This window comes from Platalea leucorodia (assembly GCF_965183815.1).
Source record: "Platalea leucorodia genome assembly, chromosome: 1".
NCBI classification, from domain to species: domain Eukaryota; kingdom Metazoa; phylum Chordata; class Aves; order Pelecaniformes; family Threskiornithidae; genus Platalea; species Platalea leucorodia.
In genome coordinates this window covers 158,408,074-158,432,505 of record NC_138823.1, presented here as the reverse complement: position 1 = coordinate 158,432,505, position 24,432 = coordinate 158,408,074, and the positions used below count along the sequence as shown (strand labels likewise).

General features: G+C 38.8%; 1 protein-coding gene across 1 annotated transcript in view; it reads right to left on the bottom strand.

Annotated features, from left to right (window-relative positions):
• The window catches only part of PTPRN2 (protein tyrosine phosphatase receptor type N2), a gene marked incomplete at both ends in the record, with an annotated part of 667,311 nt that overhangs the window by 221,605 nt on the left and 421,274 nt on the right, over positions 1-24,432 (bottom strand). The window contains one exon of the mRNA XM_082310546.1: positions 17,006-17,070. Coding sequence (XP_082166672.1) covers positions 17,006-17,070 — 65 coding nt within the window. The remainder of the gene's footprint in view (positions 1-17,005; positions 17,071-24,432) is intronic.

Genomic DNA, 24,432 nt, shown 5'->3' with positions numbered 1-24,432 from the left:
AGGAACAGATACCTACTGGCATATATGAGCATATAGGTATGCCCTTTTACAATTTTTTAATATTTTTTACTCTCTATTTCACACTATTGCAGTTATTTGTTTGATAGAAACCTGAAATTCAATTCTATTTCAGCTTTTCTTTTTTTTTTATTTTGGTTCAACAAGTTAATATTAAATAAAAATGAATGCTAAGCCAATTCAGTAAACAGTTTTTGAGGAAATACTATACTGGCTTACTTGTTCTGAATAAAATAAAAACAAAAACAAGACTAAAACCAAAACAGAGAATAAAAAGGCATCCCCAATATGAAGAACTACATGGAAACTGCTGGCAGAAAATAATAGGTTTGATTTTTTTTTTTACCCAACTGTCTATCGTTCAGTATAGCATGTATATTCTGCAAACTACTTTAGCAAAAAAGACTTGCTGTATGTCCAACAATGAGTCTTCATATTATTCCTTGCCCTGGAAAATCAGGCACTCTCAATCAAGTTATTTAAAAGGAATTAAGATAAATTCAAAGCTATTTCTCCCTTCTAAACTTATGATATGATTTTAACAGTGTGTGTGACTTGTCTCCCTCTTCTGGCTGATCCAGACAACCCAAGGGACCTACAACTTCTCAAACACATGAGGCTCCAGGTTTGATGTGGGCACAGCCCAGTCAGCTTCTCTCATGTGTGTGAGTTTATATGGAGACTGCAGCATCTACCTACAGGTACAGATCTGCAACTGGACGTTTCCTTCGTGGTAAGCACTCTGTCCTCTACCATGAGACTACGCATCATCCCCTAGGAAGGGGTGAGCAAGCAATGACAGAAAGAACAAAATAAGAGATGACAACATTATTACATTTTTCTTCTGCGTTAGCTTTGAGGTTGGGGACACACCAGGGGTTTCTACACTACCAGAAGAGAAACACAGTTGTTTGCATACACTCCAAGTGGCTTGACTGTTTTCGTATCCCAATCACACATCTCCTCTGCTGGCATCAGCCAGGGCTCTTTCCATGGCATACATTGCTCACAGCTTGATGCAACAAACTGCCCGACAACTATATTGAGAAACAGCTTGTTTTGTTTTTCTAATTTGGAAAACAAAGGCGCGCTGCAAGCTGCGCTGACTGGGAAGTCATACATCTTTTACACAAAGTAAAAAGGAAAAGAAAAGAAGGAAACATCCTTTTGTTAAGCAGACACCTTCCTCTTTCCTTGCGAAGTGCCCTGTCAGCATGGCCACCCTCATGCCACTTTTCAACACCAGCTGAAAAAGAATTAAATCTTTATTTTCTTTGTGTTCAGAAGTTAATGTTAGGGAATATGTTGCCTGTAAAGAGAGGGCTTCAGGCTACTAGAAGATACTCTTTCTCTGGTGGGATCAACTATGAAACTAATGCAGGCTACAGACTACCCACTGCATAGGCCAGCAGGTCTCAAAGGGTTGCCCTGGAAGGTAAGTTAACCACTGGGCCATCAAGAGCCAGCCTGGCCCAGAATAACATGGTCCAGCCTGAAATCAGCTTTCATATCCCCTCACACTCAATCTCATCTCCTCTTCCCAGGGAAATCCTTACAACAACAGGAACCCTTGCAGCCCCATTTCAAGAAATCACCTCAACCTAGTCTTGGGGACACGGAGTATAGGACAGGCCTAATAATGGCCTTGTATGGCCTCTTAGAAGTGTACAAGGGCTGGGAGACCTTCTGGGCTTTCATTATCTGACTGCTCAAGCTCAGTGTGCTCACACACTCCATGAACACACTCAGTGCTCAGACAGTCAAGGATGGCCACAAATAGTTGAAGATCACACTTGGGAATCCCTAGGACAGGCTTATCAGACCAACACGTAGTTCAATGAACATTATTTTTACCATTCACATCTCCAGCCAACACTATAGATTGTGATATCCCAAATTCACCTAGTTATTTATATGACAGAATCATCTTGACACCTCAGATCTAGTGGAGATCCAACCTATTCAATCTTAGCTTTTAAACTGAATCCCATTTAACTATGCAGCCCTAGCTTTTGGCTTTCCCTCTAATCAGTGGTGGGGAATAGAAGGCAATTCCAATCATAGCTGGACTCTGCTGATTATAGAGCTCAGTTGACTACACTCCTATCATAGATGATGATTCAGTGAAGTGTCTGTGCAACTAAGTTGGGGGTGGATAACATTAGCTACTAATAGACTTTTCTAATCAGGGAGCTCACATCTCCCTGGAGCACATAAGGGTGTGGGGAAGTCTTGGAAACTGTGAGCCAGTCTTTCAAGGCTCTGGAAAAAGCCAGAGCCAGTCTTGTGAACTGGGGGCCTGGAAACTGTGTACCTGCAATTGCCTGCTCCTCCAGTGTCCTGTGAAACAAAAGTGGTGTACAATTTCTGTAAATGAACAGGATTGCACCAAAGAAATAACTTGCATATATCATTCATCTTCTCAGGAAAATGACCGAGCAAACCTCTGAGTATTTGCTAATCTGTCAGGTATTTAGCGCGAGGGAATCCAGTCTGGTGGTTCCCTGTACCATCATGGCAATTAATAATAAAGGTATTGGATATTGGGCACGCAGCAAGGAAGAGATCTTTCTCTGAAAACTTTACAGCCTGAATGGGCTGGGTAGGAGTACTGAATTCATACCCTGCAAACAAGTAATTTTGCAACAGAGGAATTCTGTGGTTCCACCTCTCCGGAGCCAGAAAAGCCACAGCTGACACAATTTTTCAAAGTCTGCTCTCCTGACTTGTGGTATGATGGCAGGTTTCTAAGTTTTAAATCAAGGGAGGTGCCAATACAATATATTGTTGTGCCACCGTATATAATAAAGATGGCTGTCTTCTTCCATTTCTTGGAGGTTATTTGCATTCCTAATCAGAGACAGAATTTGGCTGAGTAAATTTGGGAGTCCCCAGGATGAAGCAGAAATTTCAGCAGAAATTTAATTGCTTGAAATGTATCAAGTTGCCATATTTTGTTTATTTCCTGAGATTCAATTACGAAAATTGCCAGTCTGCAACTCCAAATTGCATGACAACTGTTGAACTTACAGTCTTACAAGGATAATCACCCCAGAGCACAACAACACACACATCGCTCCACTACCATAAATTAATATAAGCTGCCAGTAATTGAAAAGGGCAGAATAAACTCCACACCTCCTTTATTCTTTGACTGGTATAATGAGGATGTCATTCCATTGTCTCTTGGGTGGGATCTTTTGCCACCTCAGTTGTTAGAGGTTTTTTCCTAGACACATTGGGTACAAATATGGTTTCACTTCACAAAATGTCTCTGTGCCCTCACCAGTCTGTTCATCCTTGTCAAATCAGGATTTCACACATTGTTTTCTGCACATTCCCTAATCTTAGCGAAAGTTTCATTTCCCCAGCCCATTGCCATCGGCTATTAGTCTGGCATAAAACTCAAGCTCAAAATGAAAAAGATAAAACAGAGAAAAGACAGCAGACACAGCTACTATTGCTCTGCTTTCTCTTGTCTCAGCTAACAAAATATGCTTAATAGCACCATTGTGTTATTGGTGAGCCAGAGAGACTACCAGGTGTATCTTGCAATGCCCTATGAATATCGCCTATTCCTGAAATATTCTATATCCGCCCATTAGTGTTTCCGAAGTTCACCATGGCTATAGACAGAGGAACATTTCATTGTCTAACGGATACGAAACAGCAATGACAACATGGTATTAACCACTGTGGATGTTACTAACCAACAAGGTCACAGACAACACCTGGATCTGCTCCAAGCTTCAACTGTTGAAATCAAAAGACCAAAGTCTTAAAATGACATTTCAAAATTTCACACATTAATAATTATGGATTTTTTTATATTATGGCATCCTTAAAAGTTCTTAGTTATGTGGGAGACTTTTAGCATTTTTGCCTACTTGTTAGCAGCAAAGTAAAGAAACAGCTTGTTTAGAAAAGAGATGAAATTATTTTGCATGAAAAGACAAATATGTTTTAAAAATGTAATGAAATCCTGTCAATTTGTTTAAAAATTTTATTGGCAGATTCTGGCTTCTATGGGTGAAAAACTCTCTTCTCTGGTTTAGAAAAGAATGATTTTTCTTTTAGCATTAAAATTTGCATGCCAATGTACTTTGCATATAATTTACATACCATACTGTATCACAACCACTTTGTCTCTTATTGTAAAATCCAAGATCAGCTCCTAGCATTTCATAGCTAGGATTATTAAAACATTTTGTTAAGTCAAGTCTGAAGACAAGCTTTCATCCTGATGCTCCTGGAATTGCATACTAATGGACAGGAAAGGTGAGCATCTGGTTCAGGCACTGGATTGGGTTTTGGGTCCAGTCCCAGATTTCTCACAGGCTTGTTTTCAAATTTGGACTATTTCACTTAATATCTTTATAATTCATATCCTTATTTGTAAAAGAAGAAAAATGATAATTTTTATTCCCTTTCTTTTCTAATATTGTCTCTTTGAGTGATTATCTGTAATCACTCAAAGGCACAGTTTTCCTATCACTCTATGTGTGGGCAGGTACGCAGTGAGATCCCAGTCCTGTCTAGAAAGCATTACTGTAATGCTCCAGTTAATCAAAACTACTCAACCTTTTTTCAATTAAATGATTTATGCAAAGAAATATCAATTTGCTACAGAATGAATTTTTCATAGATCCACACAAGTTTTAGGGAAACTTTGAATAGGGAATTTTTTTCATGTCAAAGACATGATTTTTGGTTAAAGTTCAGGTGATAGAAAACTTTACCACCCTCTACAGTTTAGTGTCAGAGCACTCCTAAGGGAAACCAAAGTTCAAGTCTTCACCCACTTGACTCAGAACAAGGATCTTGGTATGAACCAGGAGCTATGTTGAACACCTACCTGTCCCAGGTTCTCATAAAAGATCTGGAATACTAAAATATCTACATAAAATGAAACTATTCCAGGAGGCTACTACCCAGTGTAGCTGATGAGGTTTAGCCCACATAGAAGAGCAGTGCAGGAAATCAGGGTCTCCTTCCTTTTGCATGAGGACCTATACCTCCACTCTATTCTGGGTCTCTGTTATTGTGCTTCTATCATGAAAAACTAGGAAAAGACTTGATTTAATCCAAATGGGAAACCAGAAATGTTCTACAATATCAAAAAGCTCTGCAGCACACAGAGCCAGGCCCTGCTGAGCACTGGTAATTGTATACATGGCACTTCTGAGGGGAAAATCAGAGCGCACATCCTGAAGCTGCCTGTGGTACTTCAGTAGTGTGAAGTAGCAGCTCCCTGCAAGAAGGTGACTGAAAATGGGACCCAGGACCACAGCTGAGGGCCATGAAGCACCTGTAGTATCTTCCTTACCTGTGGCGAGAACCCAAAGACATTACTTAATACAAAGTATCTTAAGCAGCTAAAATGCGTTGCAGAGGTTAGTGGTGTGAGAACTCATACAGTTTTGGATGTATTGCTTATGAGTAACACTGCACTGCTTTTCTCCAGATACTACCTTGAGATGTATTATGGCTTCATGCTTCTCTAATCAATAGATCATCGTCGTCATCTCTCTGCCTGAGACAAACTCAAATCAGCATTTCAGTAGAAGCTACTATAACTGATTTGATCTTTTTTTTCCTAAATATTAATCTATTGTAGCCAAAGCCACATGTTATATATGAAGAATTACCAATTCTCTCCATGATGAAACAGTTATTTACACTAGAATTAATAGCAAAACGTGTAAGAAGGTGAAGTGAATAAAGAAGAACTTGGATCAAGTAGCGCTGCCTAACCTCAGTGCAGACTGCTGCTGTTCTGCTGCAGAACACGATGCACTTCCCAGAGTCAATTTAGTGTCTTGGGGAAAGGCAAAGAGAAAAAAGGCAGCTCTGGTCTAAGCACCACTCTGGTCAAGTGGGTAACAGCTAAGAGGGGCCATTAATACTCCCAGGTGTACATCTTGCTAGTGCAGGTAGCACTAGAAGAGGAATGGGCAACTCTTTCTTTTAGGAACAAATAATGGGATTTCCCAGAAAATATCTAACTACCTTACATTATCTGACACCTGCGTGCCAGACACCTGTATGCTGCTGAACACCCATCTGCTATATATGCCACATGCATTTCTTTTCTTTTTTTTTAAAGCTTGGCAAAGGAGTTGATTAGGAAGATAAAGTCTCTGAAAAACATTTTGGACAAAGATGCCAGCACAGATTGTACAGTAAAAGATATCAAGTCTGCCAATACATGCGCACCACGCTCTGCAGGCTGCTTACACTTGCCTCTCGATGATTTATTGCACAAATTACTGGAATTCTCACATAGTACAAGCCATATCTCCATATTTCTATTTGGTATAGATTTGATAATGAAAGGATGCAACCTCCTCAACAAGCTGTATTTGTATTCTAGCTATTCTCTTTTCTTGGTCAGTATGAGTATCCTTTCTTTCAGAGCAGTCTCTGCTTATCTTTCCTTTCTGCTCTCTCCTGCTGCAGGCAATATAGCTGAATGCTGTTGATATGACTTTTGTCCAGTTCCAAATCTAAAAAAGATACCTTTTGTATGACAGTTTCTCCAGGAATTAAATAAACTCACTGATGGTATTTCAAGTTTTAAAAGGACTGAGTCACCCATTGCTCGTGTAGACAAAACCAGAATCAAGAGTATTTTAACAGACAAGTATATTAATTGAACATATTAACTGATATAGAAAACATACTACTCTCACTTTTTGGATAAACTACGATAAGTTTTATTCATTTGATGATACGTTTTATTCATTTGATCTATTTTTTTTTTTAAAAAGAACTTATTTTGTACTCCAGCTGGTAACTGCCTGACTCTTCCATTTAGGGCACAGCACACGGAAAACTTAGGTCTCAGGTTGTGTATATGCACACACAGATACATAGATACACACACAAAACCCTAAAGCAACATACTGCACTTATCTTCTTCCCATTTTTAGATCATACATATTTCATTAAGCTTCATGCAGAGTGTCTTCTGATTTATGGTAATTGTCAACAAAAGCAAAAAATGCCGACAATTTTAACCCTGCAGTACTGAGGATTTAACTGGGATAAAATTAAAATGTTTGGGGGGAAAAAAAAGCCACAACACCCTAAGCCATTGGGACCTTGACCCTTGAGATGTTGTCAATTTTTTATTTTATTTCATTGTGTTTGTTGTCTGTAGAAGCAGATGCCAGCAGCAACATCTGATCTACCGGACACCTCCAGTGTTATCCCAGCATGCTCATGGCCTGGAGGACTTGGAGTGAGACTAATTTCCATATCAAACCCAATTTAGATGAAACATCTTGGTTAAAAAAAAAAAAAAAAAAAAAGCCAGCGCATCAATAGCCCCTTGATTAGATTTTCATCTCCTGAGCAGACAAATATGAATATTTATTACCATGAATGCAGATTTCCTTCTTTCCATTGCTCTGATCTTGAATATTACCCACTGCTAATTTTTATGAAAATTTGGGCAACATAATGTTTTCACATAAACTGACAGTTCTTGAGATAATCCCGTTATTGTTTGGTGGGAAATGACAGTTTCCGCTTATTCATGTGTTAACGAGGGATTAAATATTGTTTTTCATCACCGTAATCTAAGATGGACTGGAAATTAAAATTCGAACATTGTGCATTAGCAGAGCTTTGAGGACCAGAATTTGTTTGCATTCACTTAGTAAAGATCTGTAAATTTACAGTTTAACAATCAAGTGAAATCCGTGTCATACAAACAGCACTGACATTTGTAAAATGAAGTCATTCCTCTACCTGCTAAAGGTAAAGAGCCAGAGAGAGAAATAGTTCACAAAATGACATCTCTTTGCAAGAGCAAAGTGCACAGTGAACTGTTGTCAGCTGCAATGGTCCTTGGGCATTAATGGAGTAGGTCATTTTTCCGTGGCACAGAATCATGTCTCTTTTCCTTGTCACAGGTTCAGATACTCAAACACTTGGTATCCTCGGCTCACATTGAAAAAATGCTCTATGGTAGATCTATCCATAGCACTAAAAGCAGTCATACTAACCCAGGAGCATGTCTTCATGCATGCCGAAGTGCTGTGCTTGTGCCCTATCCAGGTCTTGGCATGCAGTACATAGACATATATAATTCTTCACTGAAATGGGTATTTTGCTGGAGCTGCAGTATATAGTTATAAAGGATCAGTTATCTCCTCAAAGCTTGTGCCTAATGCCCAGCAATGCGAATCAGAGATACCTACATGTACCAAAGTGAAAACAGAGACCTATCTCTGACATTCTGCATTTCATGAGCCATTACTTCACTTGCTGTTTCTACAGAAGCTTTGAGTTACAAACTCAGTAAAGTAGGTTTGCAATTCTATTAAAAAAACCCCAACATTTCCCTTTTACACCAGTCAAAATGCATGCAAAAGCTGTGCTTAGTCAAAGCAACTCAAACATCTGCCTAACTAAATTTTAAAACTATCTCATCAGTACAAATCTTGCTGGAAAAAAGAAACAAAACTGAGCTTCAACAAAATTAATTTAATAGGAATCCTTGCGCTTAAGTTTAGAATGTCGTTAAAATATTCTGACTCAAATATGATTTTATATGTATAATACATAAAGCCTTGTATTCTGAAGGATGCTGAACGGATGGACATGCATCAGTGCTACAGCAATGTTACCTCTAAGGGTGGAAACTTAGTAATGCACAGGTGCAAAACCGTTCTGGGCAGGATGAATGAGAACATGCTACCAAACCTTCAGCCTTCCCAGAAAGCAGATCAGACCTTAAGTTTTACAGCCTGGTACTAAAAAACCTACAATAAATGACACAACAATTCTTCTAACTAGATAGAAAAAAAAGGGCTGAGTCACTACGTGCAGCTGAAGCTTTAATTCTACGGAAAACATGTGCCTTAACACCTGTGCTCCAAAGCAGGCCACACCAAAGCTGCCTGCTACAAATGGTCCCTGGCCTGGATCATGCTTAGACCTTAGAAGAAAAACAGCCTAGAAGAGTACTAGCTGACAGAGGACACAATGTGAGTGACCATGCCAACGATTTAATGTTGACAGACGAATGTGGGACCGTGGCAGGCTCTGTGTTCTGGTCTTGTTTATTTTACTAATGCTGACATAGCTATAAGGCCCCTGATGCCAGGGATTCATATGGAAAGGTTGGATGTCTCACAGCTTGAATCTTAGCCTAAGACACTTACTCTCCTATGCCAACAGAACAAGTGAGTGGCTTTCTGTGTCGACCCGGAGGGGAACATCTGCTGCCCAGGGACTACCAGAGAGGACTGAGGGACTGGGATCTCCCACCTCTGCCTCTCCTCAAATAATTAAATCTGTGTTTGAGATTGCTTGAAATCCATGTGTTCCTGCCAGGATCAAGCTCTTGCCTCTGGAGGTGGAGAATCTCCCTCTTCACAATTTCTGACCAGCTCTATCACTCAAACTTGAGACAGTTAAACAGAATTTAATCTTCATCTACAGTTTCCCCAACCAACCCATTACATCACTGAAGATTTCGTTTTCCTTTGAGTCATAATGAACTGGCTTCTGGTAGAGGGAGGATACTGAATTTCATGAATCAGTAAGATATCTAGTACTAACAATCACGTTCTCCCATGTAAAGATCTTACATATCCTTCTTATGAATATATGAAATGCAGGCTGCAAAAACATAGGGTAGATAATAACATTGATTTTTAAGCAGAATTACCCTGTAGTTTGCTTTATGTAGTCGGTGCTAGCATCTAAATCTCTTTTCTCTACAGATCTATCATGGTTTGTAAGGGAAGCTCTGCTTTAAAAACAATGGCATGACACGGCCTAAAACCAAGACAAATCCTTAAAACAAACGCTTGCCACTTTTTTAACAGAACAACGTTAAAAAAGACAAAAAGGAACAAGACTGGTAGGATGCATAAGTTCCTGAAGCCACAAGGCAAACCGTATCTTGTTTCATTTTACATGATACTGAATAAAAATTGAATTGCTGTAGTTGCCATGGCAACTGCCACATCACTTGACACTTCTGCTCCTTTAAATCATACAGTGCTACTGTAAAGGAATTCATGAACCAACATGACACTTGAATACTTGTGCTTTTTATTCTGTTTCAGGAGGAAAACATAAATCAATATATACTGATAGTTGTCTCTGAAAATCAGGTTTGTTGTATTTTTCTTACCATTATAATCTCCTCATTTCCTTGTCGCGTTCTTTACAAATTTGTAAAGAAGGTGGAGGGCGTTGTCACAATCAGAGCACAAGAAAAGAAATTACTGCTGACACCTGATTTCCAAACTGAAGCTGTGACCTGTCATTCAGATGTCAAAATACCTCTGCTATGCAATATTCAAATCAAATACAGGGTATAAACATTGGAACTTTGCCCCTCCACAACCAGAGACGGTGTGATATGTGACAGAAGACAGTCTCAGTAGCATCCAGGCATCTCTTTAACTCTAAACTTATCAGTAGCTTAAAAAGAGTCTAACTATATGCTTAAAGCTAAGCATATTCTAAATGTTTGCAGAGTTGGGGCCATGATTTATATTGTTTTAGTATGTTCTGTATACAACATGCAGTCACAGAAGGTATATGACAAAATAATGTGGTAAAATAATATACATATTCATGCTGCATATTTTTTGTTTTTATTTTGCCGTTTATTAACACTCTGGATGCAATTTATTTGAAAAGCAGCCCTCTAGTGGGCTATGTACCATAATGAATAGTTAATAAATAGCATTAACATTATTTCTAAATATTAGCTAAAATGCATTTTGCAAAAACATACAAGATCTTAAATAAATGAGCCATAGAGCTCCATCATTCTCTTTGGAGAAATTTAATGTTCTGTTTAGCTTTATTCCTTAAAGCTCTTGAAGCATTACTTCTAAACGCTACTATATGACTAACTTCTGATTAGCATCACTTTACTATACATGTGTACTCACAAAACTGTAATAGTGAGATATTATTCACTGTCAGTAAGACTCCATAAAAATAGTATATTACTAGTAGCGTTCTATGTAAAATACAATCTATGAATTTTTAAGGCTTACACAGCTTTCGAATCCATAATTTGTGCGTGTGAGATAAAGTAAGTCTTGCTCATTTTGCCTTCACCAAGAATATTTCTAAGATTGTACTCCTTAAAGTTTTCATTTAATTATAATTATTCTTATTTGTGTATGTAGCCTTAAAGTAAAAGCAAAGAGCCCATCTGTAACCTGATGCATGCCTTGCCCATAACAATGTATGTTGCTCCAAAACACTGTCCTCCTGGAAATTTCTGTTCAACTGCTAATCAATGCAGCCACAATGATCAGCAAAAGCCAACAGCAAGAGCTGTCTGCAGGATCTCCAATCACAGATCTCAAGTAACAGGAAAAAATGAATTCGTTGATCTCTAAGCCATGGGTTTTGTAGGAAAAGATGCTGAAAGCAGGCTCATGGAAAAAGCTTCCCTGGTGTCCCCTGGTCTAAGAATGCTTACACTGTAATCCAGAGGTGTGTTCCCTCATATGCACCTGTGCTCAGCTTCAGCCTAATTAGTTCTGGTCAGAGGAGCATGGGTTTCAACAGAAGTTGCAAAACTTACCTGTGACTTGGGCTAAAACTTGAATATTTATGTATGCATGTCTGCTGTTCCTACATGGCAATCAGTATCAGAGCTACCTTAGCTAAGTGATCTCGGGTACAGCATCCTTTTCTGTCCCAGTGTACCTCTGGGTGCAATACCTGCTCCAGATCAGGAGCATTTGCTGATTACCAGGATGTCACTGTAAGAAAGGCAGCTGGAGTAGGTCCCAGGTTAATTTGGTCTTTACAAGCCAAAAGCCAAAGCCAACCCTTAGCATTCTACCTAGTAGTCAGAGAAGATCAGAAAAAAGCTGACACCTTATTCTTTAGCAATTACAAATGATTTGTAAAGTTCTACACTCAGTCCAATTTTTTATGGATTTCCAATATCATTCTGGGTCAAATCTGGATACACAGACAATAATGACAAAATTTGGAAACACTAAGGAACATAATAAGTTAGAAATCTGACTCCAGTCTCAGAGAGGCTTGCACATCACTGGAAAGTCTGTCTTATCATGTCCTCTAGCTTCACTAGAATTTTTAAATGCAGATTTCTTTTCTTTATTGTAGTAACATCACTTCATGCAACATCAACATAATTCTACACCTATCAAAATATCTCTAAATGAGAATATCCTGAAACACGTCAAAATATTGCTGCTCTATTTTAGAACACCTAGAGGTACAGCAAAGTGTTCATTTCACATATATTTTGGGTTATTTCTATTTGGTTAAGAAAACTATTCTAATTCTTTTGTCTGTCATATGAGATACATGATTCAAATCCTACAAAGTTATACAATTCCAGTGATGAGTGTATTTTGTGCAGGTCTGCTGGCAAATTGGAAGAGTTAATTTAAAATAATGTATTCCAGGGTGGGTGCTGTTTCACTAGTTCGAGACAGAAACAGTGCTATTCCCTCAGTTTGTTTCAGGACTTGATTCAGATAATTTATTATTCAAATCACAGACTCTTAGCCTCCAAAACCTGATTTGAATCATTACACTTTCTTGAGCCATTGGAGAGCCTGACCTATTATACTGAAATTGTTGTTGAAAACAAATTTCAGCCAAAAGCCGGATAAACAGTTAATATTCCATACCATAGTAACTGCATTTGAACCATTATTTGAAATTTTCTTAAACTGGAGCTGGACTTGAACCAGACAAACTCTGGTCACAACCAAGCTCAGAGTGGAATTGAACTGAAAAATGCTGCGCTTTTATAATAATTCAAAAGTGCTCACGTAAAGACAAAGAAGTGGTTGAGTTCCTAAAGGATGTGGAAGGAATTCCAGGTTACTCAATGACCTCTGTGCGGGGCAGCGGTTTGTGGTATCTGCTGAGCTCCCTTGGGCTGGAGAGCAGCTCCTGGGAACAAGTCCAATTGGACTAATATTTACGTGGGACTGGGGTTCCCAACCCTGCTGAATCCTGAACTCAGCAGGAGTTAGGTGGGGCCGTGCTACTGGTAAGGAGGCTTTCCCTCCATGTAAGACCAAAAGCTGCCCCCAAGATCTCCTAGGGGTGCTCAGCTATGCAGAGCAACAAACTCAGCTCCTATTTCTGCAAAATGCAATGGTCCACATCAGGTTGGGAGCCAGGAGAACAGAGTTACAGGTCCTGCTTAAATGCTTAGCTATTCAGGCTTTTTACCAGTACTGTACCTCTTATGGTATTATGCAAATATACACATAGATATCACAACACTTACATTCATACCCTCACATACAGTCAACTATAAGAGGTTCTTGAACTTCTGAAGATGACCTTAGGACTTCAGAGATTTATTTCATGTGTGGGAGATCAAAAGAAAATACCTCAAAGACAACTGCAGTTTCATCATATTTGAATAACCAAGAAGGTGTGAAATGCTCATGATGAATTTGTGTGGCACAAACATCATGCATGACAATGACTCAAACAAATCTTGGAGGGCTACTGCATAGGATTTTTAGAGCTGTTATAGGTGCCGGAAAACTCCAAATAGAAAATAACCATCTTAGGAAATATCATTCCAGCGGTAGTCAGTACTACAGCAATGCAAACATCCTCAGGATTTCAGTATGGCCGTTGCTTTTCTCTACACCAGTTATTCCTGGTTTTCTGGTATAATAGCCTTCTTAAAAACAAGATAGGTGCCAAGATAATTAGCACTTTAAGAGTGATACACAGCACTTCAAACTCCAATCCAACTCTCTGGATCCCTGGACCATTGAATATTCTGCTGGCAAATGTTAGATGCTGAAGAGGATTTGCTGTGGAAGTACCAGTAAGGGTCTGTTGTTCCACAATGATGTGAAAGAAGTTCTGCTTACCAGCAGTCCAGACAATGTTTTGCACTATATCATCCAAACCTTCCCATGAAAAGTATAGAAGTTTTAAGTCCACGTCCTGACACATGAGCAGCTTTTGACGTTGCAGCTAAGCAACTCATTTTTAATCTTGCTAAAGCAGAGCCTGCCGTAAGTTGACACAACAGCTAACCTCAGCTGTATCCAAAAAACTCACTGAAGCTGTGGAAATCTTTTACATGACATAAAGATGATGAACTGTATTGTAGCTGTGGTAAACTCCAGAGCCGTGTTGTTAATGACTGCATAGCACATGTTTATGCAGTGACATAAAAGAAATTCATCAGCCCTCCCCAGACTTGACTGAACGGCTCAGTAAACTTGGCGTGAATTTTATAATCTGTTGTTGCTTTTGAAATGCTTTTCTTGAGAGAGAGCATGAGCATGAGAGAGATTGAGGAGCTCTGAGAAGCATTTCTTTTCTCCACAGAGAAAGAGGCAATTTCCTTCTACCGCAGCCAAGGCCTGGGTAGTCATTGGTGTCTACACATTTCTTACTGAGGCACAAATCCTGTTATCATAGATCAACACCTAAAACAAATTCCACTGTCCAGAGCAACACATGAATTATTGCTGATCTTAGAACAGTTCCTGCATTTGTTTATACAGCTGCTCCATTTGCTACTAGTATCTCAGCTATATTTCTCTTGAGCTATTTCAGATATGAAACTTGCCATGCAAAATCAATCCTTTTTATTTTACAGTCCTGCAAGTGAAGATTATATATCCATTAACTTTGTCATGAATCTGACCTACTGTCCAAACAAAAGGCCATTTCTCATTCTGAAACTAAAGAGTTTTTTCTAAGTACTTTTGATTTGAGCATCTTGACTTTGATTTACAGTTACCATTACATATAATTCCATTCCTACAATGTGAAGAAAAAGAAATCCTTATTCAACAAAAGGCTCCTTCATTATGTTAAAATATGTGCTTTCTATTATTTTGACACTGTTAAACACCAGGGTGAATCAAAAACAAACTGCAAAACTGGATTAACATAGTTAGATTTAACCTGAAATAGCCTGAATCTGATACCCTATCAACAACGAAACAGCTTGGTTACAGCACTCCATTATTTTTCATGTAGGTGAGACTGCAGAAATGTATTCATTATGTACACAATCATATCTGATAAGACTTAGAATGGGGAATGTACACAGCTGGGAGAATTCACATCCTACAAAATATATAAGCAGCTGAATAAATGTTCTTCCATCACCTTAATGCTCCAAATCACTTCGTTCTTTCATTGCTGATCACCATATCTCAGATGTAGCCTGGAATATATTTAGACTGAAATGTCTGCTTCCCTTCAGTTAATTCATTTTCACTTTTTGCCTTCTAAAAATACATATTTGGCAAAGTGCAAAGTACAACCTTCTGTCAAAGTCTTTATTAATCCAAGTAGTATCACCAGAAGTTTTAAAAGCTATGACAGCCTAAATATATCGGAGGTGAGTTCTGCAGTGACTTCTACTAAACTAAGCACAAGAACCAGACTGGGGAGATCTCTAGCCTAAGAACTTGTCCATTTTTTCCAGTGCTATTAGCTGGTCTTAAAAAAAGCTAGGAAGTCCTTGAGGCTGTATCTCCAGTACATCCTTAGACTACCATGTTTACAACAACCCTATTACTATGATATGGATTAATGATGCATTTAACAAGTGACAACTTCTTGCATTTCAAATATCCAAAAGTCCTTTCTTTCTCCCCTGACCACATATAAGACAACAATTCATTTAACAGTAAGCATCTGAAGTGAACTGTGCTTTCATTTTCCAGCTGACTTTGAAGCCAACTGGAATCCATTCAATGACTGGCATCGGACAAAATACATGGATGTATTTCATTAGCATGAGGGGTCCTGTTGGGTAAAATTTTACTGAATGTGGCTTCCATAGTCTATGCCACAGTGCTGGTTCTCCTGTTACTTAGCAGAAACTAGGGCTTGCAGATAGCACAAATGCAAGCTTCACTCTGGCTTGAAGTCAGGACACCGCCTGAAGTGCACATCCATTCTCCAGGATACGCTTCCCAGCTCCTGAGGTTATGTACCCTTGAGAACCTCAACTAGTTAAATCAGTTCCAGTTAAGGAGAGATGCTGGCTTTCATTTTCTGATTATTTCACCTATGTTTGTTTCCAAGGCTAATTCTTACAGCTTTGACCCTGAGCATCTCAGCAGGTCTCAGTGTTGGTACCTTTTCAGGACCAAGTCTTTTAATAATGTGAATAAAGTTACACAAAGAACCTCAGAAATCCTGGAAAGTTAAGTTCTTAGGTGTGAACTGATAAAAATTAGAAAGATAAAAAATGAAAATCAGTAAAAAAAGAAAAAAAAAGTAAATTCCTTCAGTATATTACAAGTTACAAATTCATTATTCTTAATACTGAGAATAATGTAATCACAAGAAAAAGGCATTTGTCTAGCCCTGTGAGCATTCACCACTAGCAAAATTACTTAAATGAAAAGGAAAAAACCGGTAACTGTGTACACAAAATTAGCAGGAGAATTAGCAATCAACTGTAGTTCATACAAGGTTCTTAGCAGATAGCATCATCTTTATTAATAAATGATGAACTGCTTAGTGGAGTTTTTGCTTCATGATATCACCATAATAACAGACACATGTTTTATTTATGTTTCAAGTTACATCCAAAATAAGCAAGTCATTCACTGTCAGATTCTCTCTAACATCTGAAGACTCTTTACCCCAAATTTAAACTTTCATTGATCTAGATGAGATAACACTCCATCAAAACCAAGGGGAATAATACAACGACTTCAGCTGCTGTGCTCATCTTTGGGGATTTTGTTCCTGTGATACAACAAAGCAAAAAACTGCATTTCTTAAAGCCGGCTGCACTTTTCTTATAAGGATGGTATTTTTTTCTCTGTGGGATACAGCGCTATTTGTGCAGCAGATTGTATTTTGACAGATGCAACTGTATCATAAAAAGGCCCTTAGCACTATCAGACTGGTAGCTCACAAACGTTCATGAGCTCTAGGACTTCTTAAAAAAAACAACAATTAAAATGTTTTTGAGAGTGTAAAATGCCCCCAAGTGACTTACCTCCCCCACACCAGTCTGCAGAATTTTCAGTCCAGTTGTTTTTTCAAGCTTCTCTTTGTTTATGGCTGTAAGGTAAATAGAGATTGAAAGAGTTACGGGAAAGTTGGAATATGCACAATTTTGCAGCATTTACAGTATAACCAACCCTCTTTCCTCCATCAGTAAATTCATAACAGTTCCTACCTATGGCATCCAAGGAATATCTTTCCCTGATAGCAACTCTGCTAGTCAGTTTTTTGAATACTTATATATGCCATTAATTGTTCATTTTTATGTGAAAAAGAAAGCCAAACTAATTCTAGTTCCCTTATATACACAGTATCACACACATTTCACATATATACACAATAAGTTTGGAAAGTTCTCTTCAGTGGAAACTTCCCACTGTCTTCCTTGCAGCGAAGAGCAGGGCAGCACCTTACCATTGCAACAGCACTGTCACTGTGTAGGACGTTTTGCAACAAATGACAGACTGTTACCTAGCAGGTAAGATAAACAGTTTATCTCACAACATCAGGATGCAACGCACAATATTTTCCTTTTCAAAATTTACATTTTCCCTATTTATCAGCTTCTATATCAGTAAAAGCATTCAAAACAAAAAATACAGTAACCCAGCATAAAACAGCTAAATGCAAAATAGAGGTAGTAATCACTAAGACTACATCTATACTTGTAACCCAAACATTTCCAGGGCATGAACTTGAGCACTGTGTTACCATTGCCCATACTTTTAAATCATTACTATGGTCTTGACATGATTTTGGCCTCTGCCTGCTACTATTCTCACAAAACAATGCCCAACCACAGTTCTGGGGACAGCACAAGGATGAGATTATTCCCAGATGGGGGTATGGGTAAGGTCATCCCATTTTGGATGGGAAGACTTTAACCTTCTAGATGCAAACTGTGTCAGTTGGACTTATGGCCAAAACCCAGGCACCTGGCTTGATTTATTTATGAGTAGAAATGAAGCCTTACAGCCTTGTTAAACTCTCCTCCCTTTAGCCGTCTAGTCATTGACTATGTAATCCAAGTGAGTCATCTAGGTTTTCTCTGCAGTCAATGGAAAGGGATGGACATTTAATACGATGAGTCATCCCACATATCTTACACACATCTGCAGGCACCTCTCTCTTTCCTTTGTTCACAGACAGAATTTGGATAGACTCAGCTTCTCAATTTAAGTTGCCTAAAGGAAACATTCCTACCAGAAAGGACAAGAAGTGTGCTAGAACATATTGTACATTGTAAATTTACATAAAAATACTGAAAGGAATGAATATATTTTTCTTTCATTTGTGAAAAATACTCTTTAATTGTTGCCATTCAAAACATATTCACAACAGTTCAGATTGCAGCAGGCAATTCTCAGAAGCGATATTATTGTGAACGGATACTTTATTTAGTTTGTCCAAAGTGCAACACAAATGACTCACATTTATTTCAGAGGCGAGTCATATCATTAGGACTCAATCGCACCTCATATATCCAAAATGTGGAAAGATTTTCATAAGAGTTTGTATGTGCAAAGACTCAAGAAGTGAAACCTCAAGTAATTCTAATACAGAGGAATTTTTCTGACTGCCTTCAGCAAGGGATGAATATTGCCCTTGATTTAAATGGAGAGTAAAGCTCTGTCCACCTTTTAGACCCACACATCTTTATTTTTGATTCTTTTTAATATGCTACCTATTAAGCAGATAGGAACATGGAGTCCCAACCTAAGAAAGCTTAAATGCATGTTTTGCTGGATAACAGCCTAAAACCCGCATACAATACTCACATACTTAATGTTTATGCCATGCTTTACATTCACAAACATATTTATTCCACCCAGAGTCACAGGGACCACAGGAGAAGGGCAGGCCTGGACCATGCAATTTGAGGCCTCATTTTCACTGTGTTGTATATGTTGTGCAGTATGAATTTCCAAAAATAAGTAAATCTTTGCCAACAAGCTTGATTTTCAGCCTTGAGATAGCCTCTGGACTATGTTGCTTCACTGACGGCTGATGACCTGCCATGTCACGTAACAACACACTCCCTTTTGAAAGTGCCATTTCATTGCCAAGGTGCGCCATGCTACCACACTGACCGCCTCACATCCAGCATAGACATTAAAGGTAGATTTCTAGGCAATGAAAAAATTTAGAAGATTTATAAAAACAGAAAGCTCTGCAGCCTCCTTCAAAGAAACTGAATGGTCCAACAAATGATTCTTTGGCAGGTTAGGATAAAGAAAACTGCACAGCAGAGTGACTGCAAAATAAATGGGTGTAAGTAAGCAACAAGGCTTAAATCCCAGTGTGTAATTTCCTACCGCATGAACAGTTAGTAGAAAATATTGTGTCTGCTGAATCATTGAATTTTATAATTACTATTACATATTTGACCTCCTTTTTATAGGTTTCCTGCAGACTTTAATTATTGAAGCTTTGATATTAAAAAAAAAAGTTTACTTAACACCCCCCTTTCCCCCTTGATATTGGCTAAACCACAAAGGACAGTTCTGACAGCCATGCTGACATAAACCCTGCCAAAATTAGGAAGCATGAAGGCACGACGTGTTATTGATTAAATCATAACCTGAAAGTGGTCAAGCTCAGGCACTGTCAGATTGCGGGGAGAGACACAGCAGACAGTCTCCGGCATGCTCACTCCAGGCGTGTACAGGAGCGTATTTTAGCTAACCTTGAACTCAAGCAGTTCAGGAAGGTCAAGAAATTCTGTCAAAAATGGGGGTGCTGAAGCTGAAGCATCAACTACAGATCAAGCAGCTGCTTCAAGATGCTGTACAGTGAATATAACTACTTATTTTTTTCTATCTATAACTGAGAATTCTAGACAATAAAACATAGTCAATAGCCTACAGATAGACGAGGAAGAAGTGGTGGGAGAATAAATTCAGATATTAAGAACAACCTACTAATCTTTGAAGACTGGCCTAAATTTTTTTAAAGTATTTTAGTGTACTACCTGCTAGCTTTTATTCCAACAAAAATACACAGCAGATGATGTTTCTATTGCAAATTTTATGAACTGGAAATGATAATTCTGGGTAACATGGTGTACTGCACATTCCACCAAAGTTGATTTTTTATGGCCACAGTTTAAAGTCCTGAAATACTAATGGAGAACTGACAAACTCATCAGCAAAGAGGCATAATGAAAACAGCTATTCAAAAAAAAGCAAAAAAAAATCCCAACCTAGTTAGCAACATATAAATCCCTTTTTTAATCTTCCACTGAAACAAAAAGGGCTTCCAAACACACAAAAAATGAGGCCTTTAAATTAAATTCACTAGATGAAGGATATGCAAATTACCTGAAGAAGCGGAGCCCTATAATGTTCTCAAAATTCTGCAATAGCCTATTTAATTAGTATTTTAATTTATCAGAATAATTCTTTGCACTTGACAATTTATGCAGTATTCCATATAATTAAGCACGTAGCTACAGTGGAATAATTTTGCCTACTCTCTGTATACCAGTTATTTTAACCTGAAAGAATCTGTGGAAGTCTATTCTGTGATCTAAATTACAATGGGGACAACTTAATGGCTTTGCTCTATTAGAGAGCACGATGAGGGTGTTACTCAGTGTTTAAGGGCAGGGATTGTCACTGTTCATAGTCTTCACTAACCGGAGGGAGGTCTGATGTATTTTCTGAGGGCTGTTTATTTCCTTTAGCAAAGTTATCTGTCAATGGCATAGTCAGGAATTTGAGTGTCTAGTTTGGTAGTTGGCAGGTTTAAACTTAGAGTCCATCGGTTATTAGGAGAAGCAAGTTTAATAGGGCTTCAAGCAGACCTCCAGTCTCATTACAGCACTTTTGGAAGAAGGAAGCCCTGAAAAATGAGTGGTTTACAAAGGTTTGCCATAAAGCAGGTTGCCAAGCACAACCGCACCCTCCAGCTTACTCATGGGAGCGCACACGGGCACAAGCGGGATGAGGGAATGGTTTCTGCGTGAGGCTTCCTGGGTCTGTCTCCTGTGCTGCTGCAGGATTTACCTGCCCCAGAGAACAAATCATCCTCAACTATGAAAAGTAGTTGTGGGAAGACGGTGTCACTCACAAGGAAACCTTATTTTTCTGCTGTGAATCTGACTTTGAGGATGTGCTGTATTTAATTAAATGTAGAAAAAAGTACTCACAGACATATGATTCCCCGACCTCTGTTACATGCTCATTTTAGAATCAGCCAATTCATGCCCTAGACTCACTAACTATATTGACTGGACCTTCAGTCAATAAAGTGGTGGAGGGCAATTAATTCAGATTTACTGTAGGCTGTCAGATGAATTCTACAACAACCACCTTCTTCCCAACAGCTTGTTGCAAAGCTCCTTTCATAGAGCCACATTCAGAAGAATTTCATTTGTTTTCCCCTCTTTGAGGAAAGGAAAGGGAAAAGGAGGAAGGGAAATCCAGAGATACGGTAAGTGTTTATTACAGCTTTTATCTTTTTAACAACTTTCCCAAATCTAACATAAGCAGAGGTTGTATTTATTTACATTGTTACCCTTTGCTTTCTCCTCCCCTACAAAAAAACCCCAGATTATATGGAAAGATACTTCATAGGGTGGGCCCGAAAGGCTGCCTTTATGTTTGGCAGACCCAGGCACTGTGACATGCATATACATAACAGATACTAAAATCTTGGTCCCTTGCAATTCAATGAAAATGGATTCCCATAATATTTGGGGTCTCTGCTTGTTGAGAAGAACACAGTCCCAGAGTAAATCTGAATTTGCACAGTTGATGCATCTCCTGAAACTGCTGCGGCATTCACACCATTAAATGAGAATGGGACAGAGGAAAACCACACTGTCAGTTCAGCACTGTCTAAGTGTTTTCCCTGCAGAACAACTTGATGTTAGGTAGGTTTTTCCCACCTCATTCACTTTCCTTCGTCGGAAGTAATTAAAAAGTACTTTAATGAACTTTGAATTAGATACTTAGGTACCACCATGATCAGAAAAATAAACTTTCTGGAATACAAGGTAAACTTTCCCTGACTTTGGCATATGTCTACAGGATGGTGTGTGGAGACCCCCAGCCCTGGGCACTCCTGCCAGGAGCTACAGTCTGTGAGTCTGTAACTCCTCTCCCTGGGCAGGAGTAGCATCAGGCTGCAAGTAAATAAGTCAAAAACACAACATGAGCATTCAAAATGCTCCAGCTTGAAACAATAATGACTAACTCAAGTGGCCAGATACAAGGAGAAGGATCCCTTTACTAAATTCTACAATTCAATTAGTGAAGGACAAGTACACAGGATGCAGACAAAAGGTATTTTGTCTTCCAGCCTTATTGGGCGATGGCGTGAGGTAGTTACTCCATGTGTAATTTCTAGTTAACTGGCAGCCAGGCCTGGAATGAAAATGATTGCAGGAAAGTCAAAGCCGCATAGCTGTACTAGCGACAGCCTGCTAAATATTATGTCATATTCAATTTTCAAGTAATTTTTCAAGTGATTTTAATTAGATATTGTTTCAATCTCACGTGCATTAATTTAATTTCTGATATCAACATTTCAGCTTTCAATCTGTTCAGATGCAGTACCTTGCTGCCTGGAGTAATTTAAAATATCGTTTGCATCTCCAGCAATTTTGAGGGCGCACATCCTTTACAACCTGCTCTAGCCAATAAAACCAGCAGATGGAAATGCAGGCCATGTTCACCACTCCCAGTGCACCTTTGCATTCTCACAATTTTGGGTACAAGACAGCCAAACCTACATGCACACAATCAAGCAATTTTCCACCTCTGTTTGTTTTTAATTCTGTTCAAAAAATACACACAAAATCCATTTGTCAGGCAAATAACAGCACTGCATGTTGCTGTAAGAGAAAAATTGGCCCATACTTGAGTAGCTGGCAAGGGCTGTGTATTTTTTTAGACTCATTCACTAAAACAATGTCACTTTCCCCTCTCTAAACCATCTGCCTCCCACGTCCCTAAAGTCCCATGCTCAGATAATATTTAAGGATAGAGCAGCAAAGACCTGGTACATCAGGACCTCATGTAGCTGTCTGTTTGCATAGATTAGGTATGTATCTTAAATACATTATTTCTGTCTGACTGCTTGCATTGATTTATTTTTACTTATTTCATAAATAGCTGCTCAATTGTACGTTTTCCCTTAACTGCCCTTTAAAATAACCACACTGCTATTCTAAAATGTGATATTTAAATTGTAATAAAGGAGTTTGGGATATATGAAATAACATTTTTTTATTTCTTTGGAGCTTTTATGTTAATAGTGGGACCCATCTCTACTAACTGTCTCAACTAAGATGTAAGTCAAGGTTCCTTCACTAGTCAAGAGAAGTAAATAACTGTCATCAGAGATTGACTTACCCCAACCTGAGACATATAATTTATTCATCATATATAAATACAGACCTGGAAGGGCCTGTTGGGTCAACCAATCAATTTTTTTTCCCCCCACAGGCAAACCTTTGTAAGAAACATAAATATGTAAGCTCCAAAATAATTTAGCAGTAAAGCACAGCATAGCTAGACAGTTGAGGGAGGTGATGGTCCCACTCTACACTGCACTGGTGTGGCCCCACCTCAAGAACTGTGTGAAGCCTTGGGTGCCTCAGTATAAGAAGGACATCAAACCATTAGAGTGGGTCCAGAGGAGGGCAACTAAGATGGTGAAAGGTCTTGAGGGCAAGACGTATGAGGAACAGCTGAGGTCACTTGGTTTGTTCAGCTTGGAGAAGAGAAGGCTGAAGGGTGCCCTCATGCCAGTCTACAACTTCCTCATGCAGGGTTAGTGGATGGGGAGGTGCTGATCTCCTCTCTCTGGTGACCAGTGAGAGGACATGACGAAAAGGAAGGAAGCTGCGTCAGGGGAAGTTCAGATTGGACATTAGGAAAAGGTTCTTCACTGAGAGGGTGGTCGGTCACTGGAACAGGCTCCCCAGGGAAGCAGTCATGGCACCAAGCCTGTCAGAGTTCAAGGAGCATCTGGATGATGCTCTTAGTCTTATGGTTTAGTTTTAGGTAGTCCTGCGAGGAGCAGGGAGTTGGACCATCAGGTCCTGAAGGTTCCCTTCCAACTTGAGATATTCTATGATTCTAAAACAGTCTTACTGACAACGCCACATCTACAGATGAATTAACTTTATTTTAATTTATCTTTGTCTTCCTACTGCTGTCCAGTGCTAGACCTTTCAAAGTGTGGTGTCAAGGTGATGGTTCTGTTCTTGAAGTCTGACCAAAACCAGTTTTTATGAATTAGAACTGTAGAAATGAAAAACCTTTATCTATTCTAAATATTTAGTTGCAGAGCTTCAGAAACCCATTTTCAAAAATATTCTCCTAAATAATATAAGGAAGTTGATGTACATCAGTAGAAGTGTTTTGAGTACTAATAACAAAAATAACTGTTTCAGCTATGTATGTTTTA